General features: G+C 37.8%; 2 protein-coding genes across 3 annotated transcripts; one reads left to right on the forward strand and one right to left on the reverse strand.

Moving 5' to 3' along the window:
- On the reverse strand, window positions 1–11,440 carry LOC113114057 (N-alpha-acetyltransferase 15, NatA auxiliary subunit-like). Its single transcript, XM_026280772.1, has 20 exons — window positions 11,387–11,440; window positions 9,342–9,426; window positions 9,155–9,259; window positions 8,442–8,599; window positions 8,171–8,305; window positions 7,907–8,060; window positions 5,770–5,889; window positions 5,594–5,689; window positions 5,404–5,510; window positions 5,241–5,313; window positions 4,993–5,162; window positions 4,715–4,867; window positions 3,154–3,282; window positions 2,719–2,932; window positions 2,441–2,634; window positions 2,247–2,355; window positions 2,060–2,158; window positions 1,839–1,982; window positions 1,288–1,385; window positions 1–1,193 (listed from the first exon to the last, which is right to left on the reverse strand). The coding sequence occupies exons 1-20, from the start codon at window positions 11,438–11,440 to the stop codon at window positions 987–989; spliced, it is 2,604 nt and encodes an 867-aa protein (XP_026136557.1). The 3' UTR covers window positions 1–986.
- A 1,099-nt stretch (window positions 11,441–12,539) lies between these two features.
- Window positions 12,540–14,123, forward strand: LOC113114058 (NADH dehydrogenase [ubiquinone] 1 subunit C1, mitochondrial). Of its 2 annotated transcripts, none has more exons than XM_026280774.1 (4): window positions 12,540–12,695; window positions 13,668–13,771; window positions 13,856–13,928; window positions 14,001–14,123. In XM_026280774.1, exons 1-3 carry the CDS (start codon window positions 12,650–12,652, stop codon window positions 13,913–13,915), a joined length of 210 nt encoding a protein of 69 aa, XP_026136559.1. In that variant the 5' UTR covers window positions 12,540–12,649; the 3' UTR covers window positions 13,916–13,928; window positions 14,001–14,123. The 2 variants fall into 2 exon arrangements, with proteins under 2 accessions (XP_026136559.1, XP_026136558.1); XM_026280773.1 differs by having other exon boundaries at window positions 12,547–12,695; window positions 14,023–14,123.
- Window positions 14,124–15,055: the final 932 nt, after the last annotated feature.

Consider the following 15,055-nt stretch of genomic DNA (forward strand, 5'->3'; position numbering starts at 1 on the left):
TCATGTTACTTTGTTTTATTTATAACTGTGTGAGTGTTAAATGACAGGACACGTTCTCAGAATTCAGACAGTGGTATGTTTGATGGAGTCTTGTATTATGTAAGAAAAGAAATCATAAACAGAAATCAGAAAGTTTGAAACCAAGATAAGAGCCCAAACAATGAGTGAGAAAAAAAAAGAAAAAGATGCCAAACAAACCCAACAGAAACAGTCAGTAAAAGTCCTACAGGGCCAACAGATGCCACTGCCGCCTCTAAAACATTCACTGGAAAACCGAAAGGCAGCAGAGGATGAAAGAGAAAAAATAAAATAAAATAAAAAGATGCACGTCTGCCTCTCCTCGGCACTCCAGGTGACCTTTCATTCGACTGTTATCAGCTTATTGGCTGAACTTCAGCTCTGCTGGTGGCTGATCCTGGAACAGCTTCTGCCACGCCACATTTATTCAGTGCCACACAGCCCCAACCCCCCCTTTCCCTGGTACCCTCAACAGGTGCCGTCATCTGCATCAAAAGGTCCGCCCCACAGGTTTGGCACACGACCACGCAAGTCAAACCAGGACCAAAAGTATTGCTCCTCCTGATATTATTCGGTTCTCTTTAATATTATCTTTTATAAATTACTCTTAAAAACATGTTAAGCAAAATGCATGTGTCTGATAAACATGAATAAGGCCCAATGAATTCAATGTGACCTTCTTAATCTACGTCTTTAATACCGCTTGGTCTGTTCTAGCATAAGAGACGCCATTGGCCATTTTTTTTGTTGTTATAAAAGAAAAAGAAAAAAAAAGAAAAGCAAAACAAGATAGAAAGGAGAAAAAAAAAAGTTTTGTAAAATGGGTTTTTCCCCTATTGCTCGCTCACTTCCAAGGCGAAAGGTAACCATGGTGTCGTTAGTGCAGTAGAGTTTCAACCTCAGTGGGGCGTCTGGTCTCAAAATGCTGACGGCCATAAAACGGCCACCCTGCTCCCTTCCTGAAATGCTCACATCTCATTGGGCATGTCCTCGTGGTCACAGGGGGACAGGTCTCCATTGGTGGTCACTGCAGAGTTGTCCTGGTAACTGGGGGGCATGAAGGCTAAAGCGTAGGGATAGATATCGTGGCAAGATGCACAGTACGATTCAAGATTTTTCTCCTGCTGCGAGCCCAGACTGCCGTCCCTCAATGCCTGGAGCACCTCGGTACACGTCTGACATTCACACATACAAATATGAGGGATGTAGCATCATGCTTTTCATGAGGAAAATCACAATTCTATACGGTTGTGTTTATGTTTATTGTACCTGAATGGTTCCGCCTGTTAGGGACTCGTCCAAGGAGGTAGCCAGCTCGGCAGCCATCCCCTCAGAAGAGGGGTCCAGAAAGACCATCATCTTAGCAGCTGCATACAACAAAGAGGTAGATGCTAAACGAACATCTAAAGGAATTTAGTGGTACACTCATGCTTAAGGGTTTCAGGGCAACAAAGCCATCAGAAATCATTCATATCTGGTCACTTGAGTGAAAGTGGCCATTGGCGTAGTTCAAATTTATGAGCAGCAATGTCACTGAGCAATCACCAAAGACACTGCAGACAGTGATCTCCTTTCTGAAATGAATACTGTAATATTTTATGCAAAAATAACTATTAAAATAAAAATAAATAATGAAATAAGGAATTATCTTGCATAATGAAAACAAGGGCATGGAATGGAACCTTTAAGCAAAATGCGAACAAACGTTTGGCCGACGGTGGCTTTAGAATTTAATGACAAACATGAATCAGTCTGACTGTCAATCTCCTCTACTCTATGAAGAGTCTACAGTGGTTTTCAGAAGTTCATAAAGTGGGTACCTGCAACTCTGTGTGGTATTGAGTTTGCATGTTTGCTCAGGAAGTTCTTGTTGAAAGACTTGGGGTCGCTCTCGCCAAACAGTTTTGTGATCTCCTGCTTCAGAACCGTCTGCATTGCCTCCGGCATGTCCTTGCTGTCCGACACTGAAAACAGACACAGATCTTATTGTTCCTGTATCTTTTTTGTCCCATGTGAGGAAACGATATGTGCCTTTATCTACCTCCTTTGAAGAATCGCACCAAACACTGGTGGAGCCAGGGGTGATCGGGGTCCAGTGAGTAAGCTCTCTTCACCGACTGCAGCATCAATAGATACTTCTCTACAAACACAAACACACATTATGAGTGTTCAGTCACACATCCTGAAACGTTATAAATAACCATGTTCAAGTTCATCAGTCTGCTCACCTTTCCTGAGGTAGATCTCAAAGGCCAGCAGATGCGTGTCTATCTTATTCTTTACTAAGTTCTTGAGGGGAGTCAGGAACTTAACCGCTTCTTCTAGAGGATTCTCAACCTACAGACAGAAACGGCACATGCTGATGAACAGAATCAAAATATTTAATCCTGTGAAGTACAAAAGGCTTTGTTAACATACACACCTTCGCCAGCTTTTCTGGTATGAGCTCCTCTTTAGGTCCTCCAATCTCCTCCTCGTCCTCTTCCTTTTTCTTCTTTTGGTTCTTTAGCTGTTTTTCTTTTTCAGCATTCTTCTTTTCCTCCTCTAACTGGGCTTTCTTTTGGGCACGTCTCTGTTTGTTGCGCAATTTCTTCAGCTCCTTGTCCGTTAGGTTGGCTACAGAATATTAATTTTTTTACATTACCAAAAGGCAAGGATGGACCTCTAAAGTTTGAAAATGTATTGTGTGCATGACTGTACCATTGTCCGCTTGCGACTCCTTGCTGTCATCGGAGAGCGGGTTATCATGAAGGCTGAGGTAGATCTCGATGGCTGTACGTGCTGCCTTGAAGTAGAAAGGGTGCATACGCAACACGTCCTCTAAATTGAGCAAATCGACGTAAGAACGCAACGTCATCTTCCTCATACAATATGTGTGGAAGTCGAACTGGTCATCTGTTATCTCCACAAAATGCTGTTAACAACAAAAGATGAAAGTTTTGAGACATTTCTGACAATTAGGTATTTATTGATTTATGATTTAATGCCATGTCAGCAGCAATGGCTATATTCATGGCAAAAACAATTCTATTGCAATCAGTATTACCCTGCAGATTTAGCACGGAGCTATTAATGTCAGTTTGTTAACTACAGCTAAAATTAACATCTCATATTATCTAATTCTGCAAGATTTACCCTCTCAATTTCATGGCACTTCTTCAGGGCCTCTCCATATTTGTTCAAGGACTTGTAGGCCAGAGCACACTCCGTCTGGAACCACATGCACTGCATCTCATTCAGATTCTCTACAGCAGAGGCTCCTTCCTGCAGGTGAGAGAGATTGCATACATTCAGACTGATGTGTTTTTGATAATGAACACACTTGGAAACATTAGTGTGAGAGATTAAAAAGTCATAATGGAAATTGTAGGGCATGCAAGTCCTAAATTTAATTTACAAGGGACAAGTGAATTATTGGTTAAATTGTATGTTTTTGCACTAAAATGCACTGAAAAAGGGTTTCTGGTCAAAGGATTAAAAAAAAATAGTACTGCTTTCAATGCTCCTAAAACGTAATGCTAACCAACATTTTACTATTTCAGTTTTCTGGAACTGAACAGCTGCCAGAGGCAATGCCTCCAAATGAACAGATTTGTTTTTTTAAAGGACTTTATATAGTAACTAAAACAACACACTACCATTCAAAAGTTTAGGGACAGCTAGATTTTTAAAAAAATTTTTTAAAATAAGTCTCTTCTGACTATCAAGGCTGCATTTATCTGAACAATAATGCAACAAAAACCATTATATATATTATAACTGTTTTCTTTTTTAATATATTTACAAATGTTGTTTATTTCTGTGATGGCAAAGGTGAATTTTTAGCAGCAGTTACTCCAGTCTTCAGTGTCACATGATCTTCGGAAATCATGCCAATATGCTGTTTTAGTGCTCAAAAACACTTCTTAATTTAAAATGGAACTCTTTTGCAACATTATCCAAGTCTTTACTGTTACTTTTGATCATTTTAATGCACTCTTACTGAATAAAAATCTGACCATATAAAGGGGGGGGTCACAATGGTGTTTCGTGTATTCATAGTTGTTCACAGTGTTAAAGAGATGGATTCTCATGCTAAACATGGCCAAAGTTTTTAAAAATAATTTAGAATAATGACTGGGAATTTCTGTGCCGAAAATCTTACAGGTTGTTAAGTTTCGGCAGTTTTTTTTTGATCGTGGATCTAATGACGTATACGAGAACGGAAGTCCTTATATGAGTATTTCTCCCAGAAAAGCACACGCGCGCACACACACTGACCAGAGGAGAGCAAGACCGCACACACATGCGCTTCAAAATCATTGGCAGCGCTGCATAGGATTTGTTCGAGAATGCCTCCAAATAAGTGCATTTTGTGAGGTGAGGGAAAGTTTACCATGTTCAGCTTCCCAAAGAACCCAGCGTTACATGAACAGTGGATGCAGTTTGTTTTTCCGGGGCAGCAACAGAGTGTATCAAGGGGTTTTGTGTGTTTTGGTCATTTGAGTTTCCGGAGACAATCGGAAAGCTGCATCTTTCTTTTATAAATATGATAAAAAACTTTTTTGGATATATGAAGGATGCAGTACTACTCTATAGGTACTCAAGATTAACATGAGATTAGGTGAAACTGTGTATGTTATATACCCTTTAACCCATATTAACTGGTGTTATTTTAAGTGCGTTCTCACAAGCATGTGACCTTCACCATACTAACCCGTGTGAACTTGGAACACATCTCTTCAGCCTCTTTGATAAGTCCAGCCTTGAGCAAATACTTGGCACACTTGGAGTTGATGAAGCGGTCAGCAGTGTCCAGAGCCTGGGCCTCATCCATCCAGCGAGCGGCTTCACGGATGTTACCCGCATGCTATCAAGAGAACGAGACATGGAAAATAACATCACTCTCTCCTGCTCTACTGAATGGTTGAAACGATGTAAAAGTGTCTCATTTCTTTTACATCAAACGGTTTCAACGAGGTGAGTGTGCTTTACCTTATATATCTTCGCCTTGATGACGAAGAGCTCTATGAGGGTGGGGGTGCTTTCGATGGCTGCGTTGATGTATTCGAGGGCAAGCGTCTGTTTGCCGATATGGTTGAAATGCTGGGCCAGGAAATACTGAACCCACAGTAAAGTAGTGGGTGGCTCCGTTTTCCCATCATCTACAAATTCAGCAACATGTCCACAGTGAGAACCCCTGGCACCACTTTCCATCATTAAAATCATTTACATGTACTCACCCTTTTGGTTGAACATTTTACAAGTTCTCAAACTTTTTTCATACCCCACAACTAATTCCTCAATTATTGCTACCTGCAGAAGACAGGAACATGTAAAAAAATGGTGTCTGTTCTTATATGTTCATCTTCTACACATTTCCTTGGTTATGTTGCCCCATCTCACCTTGTCTTTTTGATGGTAGAGTGATTTCAGTGTGGTAAAGACAGGTGGGCATCCTTTGCTGAAGTTCATCCTCAGGTAGCGATCCAAACACTCTCTAAACTTCTCACCTGCGAGAGCAAAATGCAGTCATACACACGGCCACATTGTGAAAGCATAACAGATATACTGATTTGACAAGACTGGCGCTGACCTGTGAGGAAGTTGAGAGGAAGTCGTCTGGGCACCAGACCTTTAGGATACTTAACCCAGGCATCTTCATAGATTTTCTGCTTCTCCTCGACACTCTCTGAAAGCAGACATAGAGTAAGGGCCTTCCAGAAATGTAAACAGCCAAGATCTGCTGCGTTCAGAAGAATGTGTATTTACTTGGTTTGAGCGCTTTCTCTAGCCCTTGATAGTAGCTCCAGTTCTCAGGGTTTCTCTCCAGCAGTCGGTGGTAGACCTCCGTAGCTTCACCAGCCCGATCTAACCTGAGAAGCAGCTCTCCTACAAACATACGTTGCTTTTAAAAAAACTGACACCAGACGATAAACAAATTCATGATGACAAAATCAGAGATATAACATTAATATTCAAATTCTGTTATTTTGTTTAGAGCAAAAATACATTTCAAGTCAAAGGTTTAGAGTCAGTCTTTTGTTTTGTTTTTAAGAAATGAATACAAGGACACATGGTATTACATGTATAATACATGAAAAATGTCATTACATGTATAATGTTATAAAATATTTCTAATGCAAAAAGAATCCTGTTCTTATAAACTTTCTGTTCATCTATCAATTTCATCCTAAAAATGTATCCGTTTCCACATACTCATAAAAGTTTTAACATTAATACAAATAAATGTTTTTTTCAGTAAATGCTAGGGCTGGTCCGAATACCAATTTTTTTGAGCATCGAAGCTTCGGTAGTGATCTACACTGAATATTCGAAGCTTCGGAGAGAGTCGCTGAACATATTCTTCTGTCTAATAAAGGCTGGAATCTCTGTGTGTTTGTCTCTTTTTGCATTTATATTATGTTGTCAACCATTCATCCAATCACCTTCACACTTGGCGGGGGTATTGCTGCGGACCCGAGAGAGAGAGCAGTGTTGCATTTTGGTGCAATATGGACACGCAACACTTTTAAAATTAATAGACTTTTAATAAACTACAGAACAGCACAAGCCAAAAGCGGCGCGCCTCACACAGGCAAGGCTTATATGCTCAGAGAACGGACACTGCACTAATGATACATAATACTTTTAATATAAATTATTATTATGCTGGGCTACTGTATGTTTTTATCTTGTATAAAATTACTGATTAACATGGAGGATAAAAGCTGCTTTTTTTTTTACACCAATAATATACTACAAGGGTAACAAGTGATTTTTCAGACTTGATGTGCTTTTGTGGGTGGCCAGTCTTAAATCGCATATTTGGCACACTGCCTTTGTCTTGTTCTCACTTAATTTAAAGTTCTCCCACACAGCTGAGGTCTTCAACATTTTTGTCTTCTCTTCCAGATGAACTAAATCATGACGTTCATTCATGAGTGATTCATAAGCTGCTTTTCTACCATCGGGCTGAACTGTTCTCTCTGCTCAACCGTTCCACTCCGAGCCGATCCGGACCAGTCAGCACGGATGCGGTTTCATTTTCCACTGGTGCTTATAATGGAACTCTTTAGAGTTCAATACGTCATGTAATATAAACAGAGATATAGACGATGATCAGATAATTCTGTTTTTTAGACTCCTTTTCTTATCTGATATTTACTCTTGACGTGAAAAATTAAACAAACAGAAGGCAGCAACCGGTATTATATCAATAAGCGCAAATGTTTCCTCCACAGACCAAACGGTCGCAGACATTTTTTTTTTATATTGAACATAGCGTAGCTGTTTACTTGGCTGTTTGATCAAATTGCTTTCTTTTGCTTAGCTAGCTATGGAGAAACAGGTGGCCAGACAACAGTGACGTCACACACAGCACGGCTCTTTAACCATGCCGAGAATTCTGGGCCGAGAACGGTTTGTAATCAAAACATAATAATAATAATTATTCGAATCTCAAAATTGAAAATCAGATGCCAACCCACCGATCGAACATTCGAATAATCAAATATTCTGGTCCAGCCCTAGTAAATGCAGCCTTGGAAAGAGTCTGCTTTCAAAAATGTTATTAAAATCTAACCCACCCCAAAATTTGATCTGTAGTTAAATAACTATTATACAATAATTCATTAATTTAAATGCGGTTAGTGAATTTCAGCATCAAAGCATTAAATTGTTCAGCATCAAAATATGAATATTCATTCAGATTTGCTAAAGATTTAAATGTGTTATGTTAATGTTTGTTTTAAATATAAAATAAGTGAGAATTAGATGACAGCAAATTAAAGTAAATGCAGAAAAAGATAAATGAGAATGCACGGATAATCTTCAAATCAGCTATAAAAAAAAAGAAACCCTCTATTATCAGCCAATAACCAATATATATGCACCAAAACACACACACCTCGTGTCTCCTCTACAGCCAGTTTGTCACATATCTGTTTTTCATAGCTGGTCAGGTGATCGAGGGCTTCTTTGTTTAGCCCGGCCTCCCTCAGCAGCTGATTCTGATAAAGCAACAGCTCACTGTACTCGTAATCCACTTTATCTGGAGACGTCTGAAGCACAAATCAACAAAAAAGCTCAGTGGCATCCAAAAACAAACACTGTCTGCAAAAATAAACTCAGTAGAGATGACAACTTACAGGAAGCAGTGAAAAAAAAATACCTGTTGCGTTTTGCGGAACTCCTCCACGATCTTAGCCGCCATCTCATAATCTTCCAGAAGGTGATATGCAATGGCATAACCGATCCAGGAGGCTCTTTGAGCCGGTCGCAACTGCAGTAACTGGTACCTGGTCTCCTGAGAGAGAGAGAAAGTGTTACAATTATATACTGACCAAAACAATTTGAGTGAAAGAAACTATTTTTATTGGCGTGTTCCTTGGAACATTGTAGTTTCTTGACACATGGAAGCACTTACATTCAAAATAACTTACCCTGTAACCTTCCAGGTCTCTCATTTGGATCTGCAGCAGTGAGAGATCTCTGAGGATTTGCAGATTGTCTTTGTCCCATTTAAGAGCATTCCTGTAGCACTTGATGGCCTCGTCATACTTCTTATCCGAGCGCTGAAGCAAACCATAAACGTGCCAACCTGAAGAAGAGTTAAGGACAGGAAACAGCTCTGCACCTAGGACTGTACCATTTGGTGGGAAAGTAATCAAATGTCTACTTTTACGACCAAAATTGTGACTGCGATTTCAAATGTGAAGTTTAAAAAGCTTCAGGTTTGCGGTGCTTGTTTGTAGGGTTGCACAATTTGGCCCAAAATTGTGTGATTATATAATATAACTTTGATATAATATTTTGTGATTGAACAATAAAAAACTTTTTTTTTTTTTTTATAGAATAGTTTTAAAAAATAACATATGTATTTAATTAAATCACTGCCCTCGCAATTTGATTAGGCCATGTTGGTTTTCTTTTGATTAATCGTGTTGTAGTAACGGCACCTATTCATTAAATTACGCCGAGACATTATCTGTTGCCAGCTATCTAAGAACAAATAAGAGTAAAAACAAAATACCTTAAACTGGAAGTCAATCACCAACAGTTGGTTACAAGTATTATAAATATGTGCACAGAAATGACTTATTCTGACAATGCTTTGTTATGAATCCACTGACAGTGGGAAAAGTGTTAAGGATACAGACATGACTCTTCAGATCGTTTCGTAAGCCACGCCGCACCAGGTCATACGCTTCTTCCTTTCGGCCCAAGCAGTTCAGAGTCAGTCCTTTCATTGCAAGGGTCTCTGCAAGACGGAAAAAATAAATAATTGTGCGTGCAACAGATTTAATGAATCAAAATGATGAGAAACTGAAGTAATGTCTTACCTCCATGTTCGGCGAACTTCTGGTTGGACAGGATCTGTTTGCAAAACTTGAGCCCATTTCTGTACTGCTTGTGTTCATAGCATCTCTGCAAGACATAAAATGGAAACAAGCACGCTAAGAATTACACTTTCACTGCACATTAGACAAAATGAAAGTATGGTTAAGATGTGTGGTTAGCGATTTACATCTTCCTTACACCTCAAAGCACCTTTAAAACCATGCGGAAAGGAAGTGTGACAAACGTAACAATTCCTATTACAAAATCAGGTGTGTTATACCAGTGTGAATCACCTTGGGACTCTTTAGAGAACACACAAAGGCTAAAGGAGTTCACACACTCCTGCAAAAACATGAGCTGGATAATCAAGAGATATCAATGCCAAAAAAGAATCAGAGAAGAAAGCCGCACCTCCTGCCAAAACGTTCCCCTTAAAGATCTGCTGCCCAAGGCTGGAATACACTACACGAAATGTGTAGCGTATTCCAGCCTTTGCTAATGTAACTCTTATTAAAGTAGTTCACAATGCTGCAAAAACACCCATGGCAGGCTCAGAAAAAAAAAAGGCTATGACGGTGAGATGTTGATTACAAACAGATTCCGATCTACTCATGTCACCACAACAGTTTGGACATCCTGGGAGAGCTGTCTGCCAAATATCAACATAACAGTAATGTGAAGGAATGCCCTCAGGCATAATCATGTTTAAGGGACAGACATCTTTAGGCACTGAGGTTGGCACTGTTTTCATGATTGAAATGTAATGTGTGAGTCTAAGAAATTAAATCACAATAAGGCCTTCGAGCAATTCAAGCTCCCTCCCTGTGACAGAACAGAAACAGATGTCAGAAAACACAAATAAACCAACATCAGATGACTTTGAATTTCTAACTCTGTATTCTGGAATAACAAAAATCAGTAAGAACAACCATTTCATGACTGGTCATTAATACACATTATTAATGAATAGCAATGACTGGGTAAGTTACTGTTGAGTCACTATGACCTAAAAACTACTACTTAAAACACAAAGATTTCCATAACAACAAAAGTTAATCATTTGGACGTTTAAAATGATTTCTAATTTTTCAATATCAGAAAACGTATTTTACCAGCTGTGTCCTAGACCCAAAAAAAAGCATGATCATAGGCCTAAATTTTGTATAGGCAGATGTCCCACATGCTAGTGTCAGCATAAAACACACATTATATGCTAGTGTGCTACTATATGATGACAAATTTGAAGTTTAACTGATATTAAATCTCAGTAACCGTGTATTTATTCAACACAGTATATCCATATTATTAATATTAATAGAGCCATCTTGCACTACACCCACTTTTGTCCGATCAAAAACTTTCCAGAATGATAATGTCCCTCCCTTGACATGACTAGCAAATCATGATTCATGAACTAAAGCTTCTATTTTCATTATCTATTTTTTAATAACATTTAATGATTGGTTAATGTATGATTTGTGCAGATTTGTGGCGTAGCGTCCATGTACAAATTATAGTGTCAATAATGATGTATATAAATCACAACACGTGTAAAAATCACACTAATAGCTATTTACAACACCGCCTTCGTGTGTTTTGTGCTCTGCTGTTATTTTGAGGTTGGTGTTGCTTTAAATTGATTAACTTGTATTGTGTTCTCTTGTATGGTGACTAATCGATTCAACCGTGTTTTGACTCAAACAACACGTTTCTGCTGCAACTTTATAAAGCGACTCTGCAGCATTGATTAATGTTTATTCCATCCACACAGCTATCAAATCACTGATCTTTGTGCTTAACTTTCTAAGGCAGTTAGCTGCTCTGTGTTCATCTGCTCTCAAAGTGCGAGAACGTGGGCGAGCTAATAGTCATGTTACGAGTATTAAAGCAATGCCAATGCGCTCTTGTTAGCTTGCAAAAGAGTCCTAGGAGGGTTCTCGAGGTCAGAAGAGAGATCCTGGCTAAAATAGGAAGGGGGTTCACACACGCTTGCTTTCTATTATTAACAACCCTGCGTTCGTTAGCAGATATATTTTCCCCAACTTACCAATATCCTCTTAAAGAGAGCGTTCTCCTTCGGCGGCAGAATTACCGAGGGCATGCTTCGTCTTCTTCTCGAGTACTGATCACCGTGACTTTGCTCTGATCATAAATCGGAAACCTCGATCCTGTGGCCGGATTGTCTGCCGTATCGTAAAAGCCCCCGAACTTCGCTGTCTGGGGATTCTCGCCTTCACGTGGTGACAGCAGGCCCCCCTTCAGAACCAAAATGGCGGCGCTGATTCTCCCCGGGTCAAGCGGTGAACTGCGCATGCGCCGAGTGTGCGGCGTTTCCGAGGCGGGGACAGATTTTTTTTTTTATATGCTATAAATTAAATACATAATTATACGAAAAATATACATATCATTAAAGGAAATGATAGTGCTGCCCTGGCAATTTTCTTATAATTACAATAAAGGTACGGCCAAGCAAAATGAATGATGCATGTAAAGCCATATGCATTTCCGTCACTAGATGGCAATAATATTTTGATGGTATGCTGTTACTGAGTTTGACGGTTCAGCAAAAATACATTTGTTAAGGCTTGTGGAAACCGTGCTCAAACACAATTGTACTAATAAACATGTATTTATTATGATGAAAACGCTACTATTCTAAAAAAAAAAAAGGATATAATATAAACTGGACAAAACCTTTGAGTATTTGAGGATAATAATGTTTAATAATGAAGCAAAAGAGGTTGTGATTTTACATGGCATGTATTCAGCTAAAAGGGAGATATCATTTAGATATTAATAAGTCCTGTATTTTTGTTCAACCTAAAAAAAATATTGTGTAAACAATGATTTTTTTTTTTGAGTGGATATGAAAGATTAGAAGGATTTTTAGATGTTATAGACATATTTGTTTTTAATGTATCATTCAAATAAAACATATTTTTCTCTTACACCTTTTTGTTGTTAGGAATAAAACTAAATTAAATTAATTTATTACAAAAGACCAAAGCACCTGTTTGGAGAACATTATCAATAAAGAAAAAAAAAAGTAGAAAACAAAACTAAAAAAAAAAAATTAACGGTTGTCATGTACACTCGAGTGTGTTTCAAAATGTAGGATTGATATGACCACAGAATGTGAAAGAAATAAAGGTGGATAGGTCTATTAAATGTATTATCGAGTCATATTAAACACCATTCGTTTGTGATCGATTACTCTACTTGTAACTAGGTCAGCCATTACAGGAGCCAACAACCAGGAAAAGTAATCGAACAAGGATCGCATTTGGTCTGGGAGAGAAACGCTGTCAAAATGCCTCTTGGTCGGTTATTTTTGAGGACTTCAACTGTCAATAGGAGTGAGTACGACAATGCAAATTATGCTGGCGTACATTATAGTAATAGTACAGATCCTCGGTACATTTGTTTTATTCGCCTTATGGAAGTTAGCAAAGCAGTGTGGCCTGACCTTGCTTAGCTTAGCAAGACTAGCAACACAGCAGCCAATACATTAGTTCCATCGCATAATGAGTTATTTATATAAGCAATAAATAAATAATGTGTATAATGCATATATTATGTTTTAATTGCCATTTTCAGTTTGTGAATGACAACAAAGGATCTTATTGTTACATCAATGCGTATTACAAAATGAAAATATTGTGCATAATAATAACGTTTTAAATATTCGGAAAACTGCGACCAGTTTGTTTTATGTTAGTGCTGCTTAATAAACTCAATTCATATTAGGGCTGCACAATTATGGCAAAAATCACAATTGTCTATTATTCCCTTGAATTTGTAATTTCAATTGATTATTAATTACGATTAACACAATTTACATTGAATGATGTTCATACCATTGTTTGATGCAACTGCATGTTGTGTTTTTATATGAAAATACGTTGAAAACACTCCAACTGATAAACTTTTAGACCTTTCTATAACATTAAGGCTCAAATTCAACTATACATCAGATAAGTTTCTTCAAGTCATAAAAAAAAGTTAAAATATGAATGGTATTATAATGTTATACTAACACTAAAATTAAAATAATGGTACAAACTCTTAAGATAACATGTAGGGGGAAAATGCATCTTAAGCACGCAGAATAAAATAGGTGGACGTTTAATGATTAATTGCCACTTTGAACGATTATGTAATTGTGAAGTCTGTAATTATAATCTCTATTAGAAATTAGATTAATTGTGCAGCCCTAATTCATATACAAACTAGCAAGTTACAAGTTAGGTACCAAAACTATACTATAAACCAGACATTGTGTAAAATATAAAATGTTTAAGGATTGCTTTTTTTTTCTCTTCTTTTAGTGGTTAGCAGAAATTCCTTTATAGCTTCCAAACCGGACCCCTCCAAGCCAAACATGCTGAGAGTAGGACTAGCATTTGGGAGCACAGCAGTCTTGTGGGCATTGGTAACTCATTTTGGATGATCTCTCAAACATATGCACAAACATACTTTTTAGATTTTTCTAAACGCACTTCCTCTTCCCCACCAGCTGTTTAAACAGCACAGCACTGATTTGCATGAGTACAAAACAAGGAATGGGTTAGAGTAATTCATGAGGCCATGTAAGTAAAACCATTAATATTTCTTTAATCCGTTAAGTGTTAAGTGATGCCATGCTAATAATGATGTAATAGTGTATTTTTTCCCCCTTTGTAGGGCAGCAGTTGCTCTTTGCTTTGTGGATCTTCTGTTTTTCCTGTTCCAGTGTTCATCTGCTTGTACAATAATGTTTATTAAAGATGTGTATATATAACATGCCTCTAGTCACTCTTTCTTGACTCCAGCAAAGGTGTTACAGAGATATAAATATAAGTTAAATGTAAGGTTTAACTTTTTCCCTTCAATTAAGTCTAATGATATGGTTTATAAGCAAAACAATTGCAGTATAATTTTTTAATTTTGTGTATGCTAATTAAGTAAATAACTATGGTCAATTCTTTCTTAATTCTTTGCATGTTACTTTTTATTTAGTACTTTCCTCCTGAGTAAGATATTTTACACAAAAGATGCTTACATTTACATTTATTAATTTAGCTGACGGTTTTATCCAAAGCGACTTACAATTGCTTTATATGTCAGAGGGGTTAAGTGCCTTGCTCAGGGACACATTGGTGTCTCACAGTGGATTCGAACCCGGGTCTCTCACACCAAAGGCATGTGTCTTATAGTCCACAAGACAAAAAAAAAATAGCTGAAATTATTCAAATAACACTATTCAAAAGTTTGTGGACTTGAAGGATGTTTCTTAATACCGTGTGTGGTTACCTGGATGATTCACAAAAGGTTTTTTGTTTTGTGATGGTTGTTGAAGAGTTAAACTGAGCTCTGTTCAGCAGAAAATTCCTCCATGTCCTGCAGATTCTTCAGATTTCCACCATCTTTTGCATATATGAACCCTTTCCAGCAGTGACTGTATGATTTTTTTTTATCCATCTTTTTACACTGAGGACAATTGAGGGATTCAACCATTAAAAAAGGATCAAACATTCACTCATGCTCCAGAAGGAAACATGATGCATTAAGAAAACTTTCGAACAGGATGGAGATATAATATATATATATATATATATATATATATATATATATATATATATATATATATATATAATTTTTTATCTCCAATTTAGTACTGCCCTTTGGAAGCAACATAAGGGAAAATTAAGGGTAATCTTCTGTTATTGCTGGTGCC

Source organism: Carassius auratus, chromosome 14 (genome assembly GCF_003368295.1).
Source record: "Carassius auratus strain Wakin chromosome 14, ASM336829v1, whole genome shotgun sequence".
NCBI classification, from domain to species: Eukaryota; Metazoa; Chordata; class Actinopteri; order Cypriniformes; family Cyprinidae; genus Carassius; species Carassius auratus.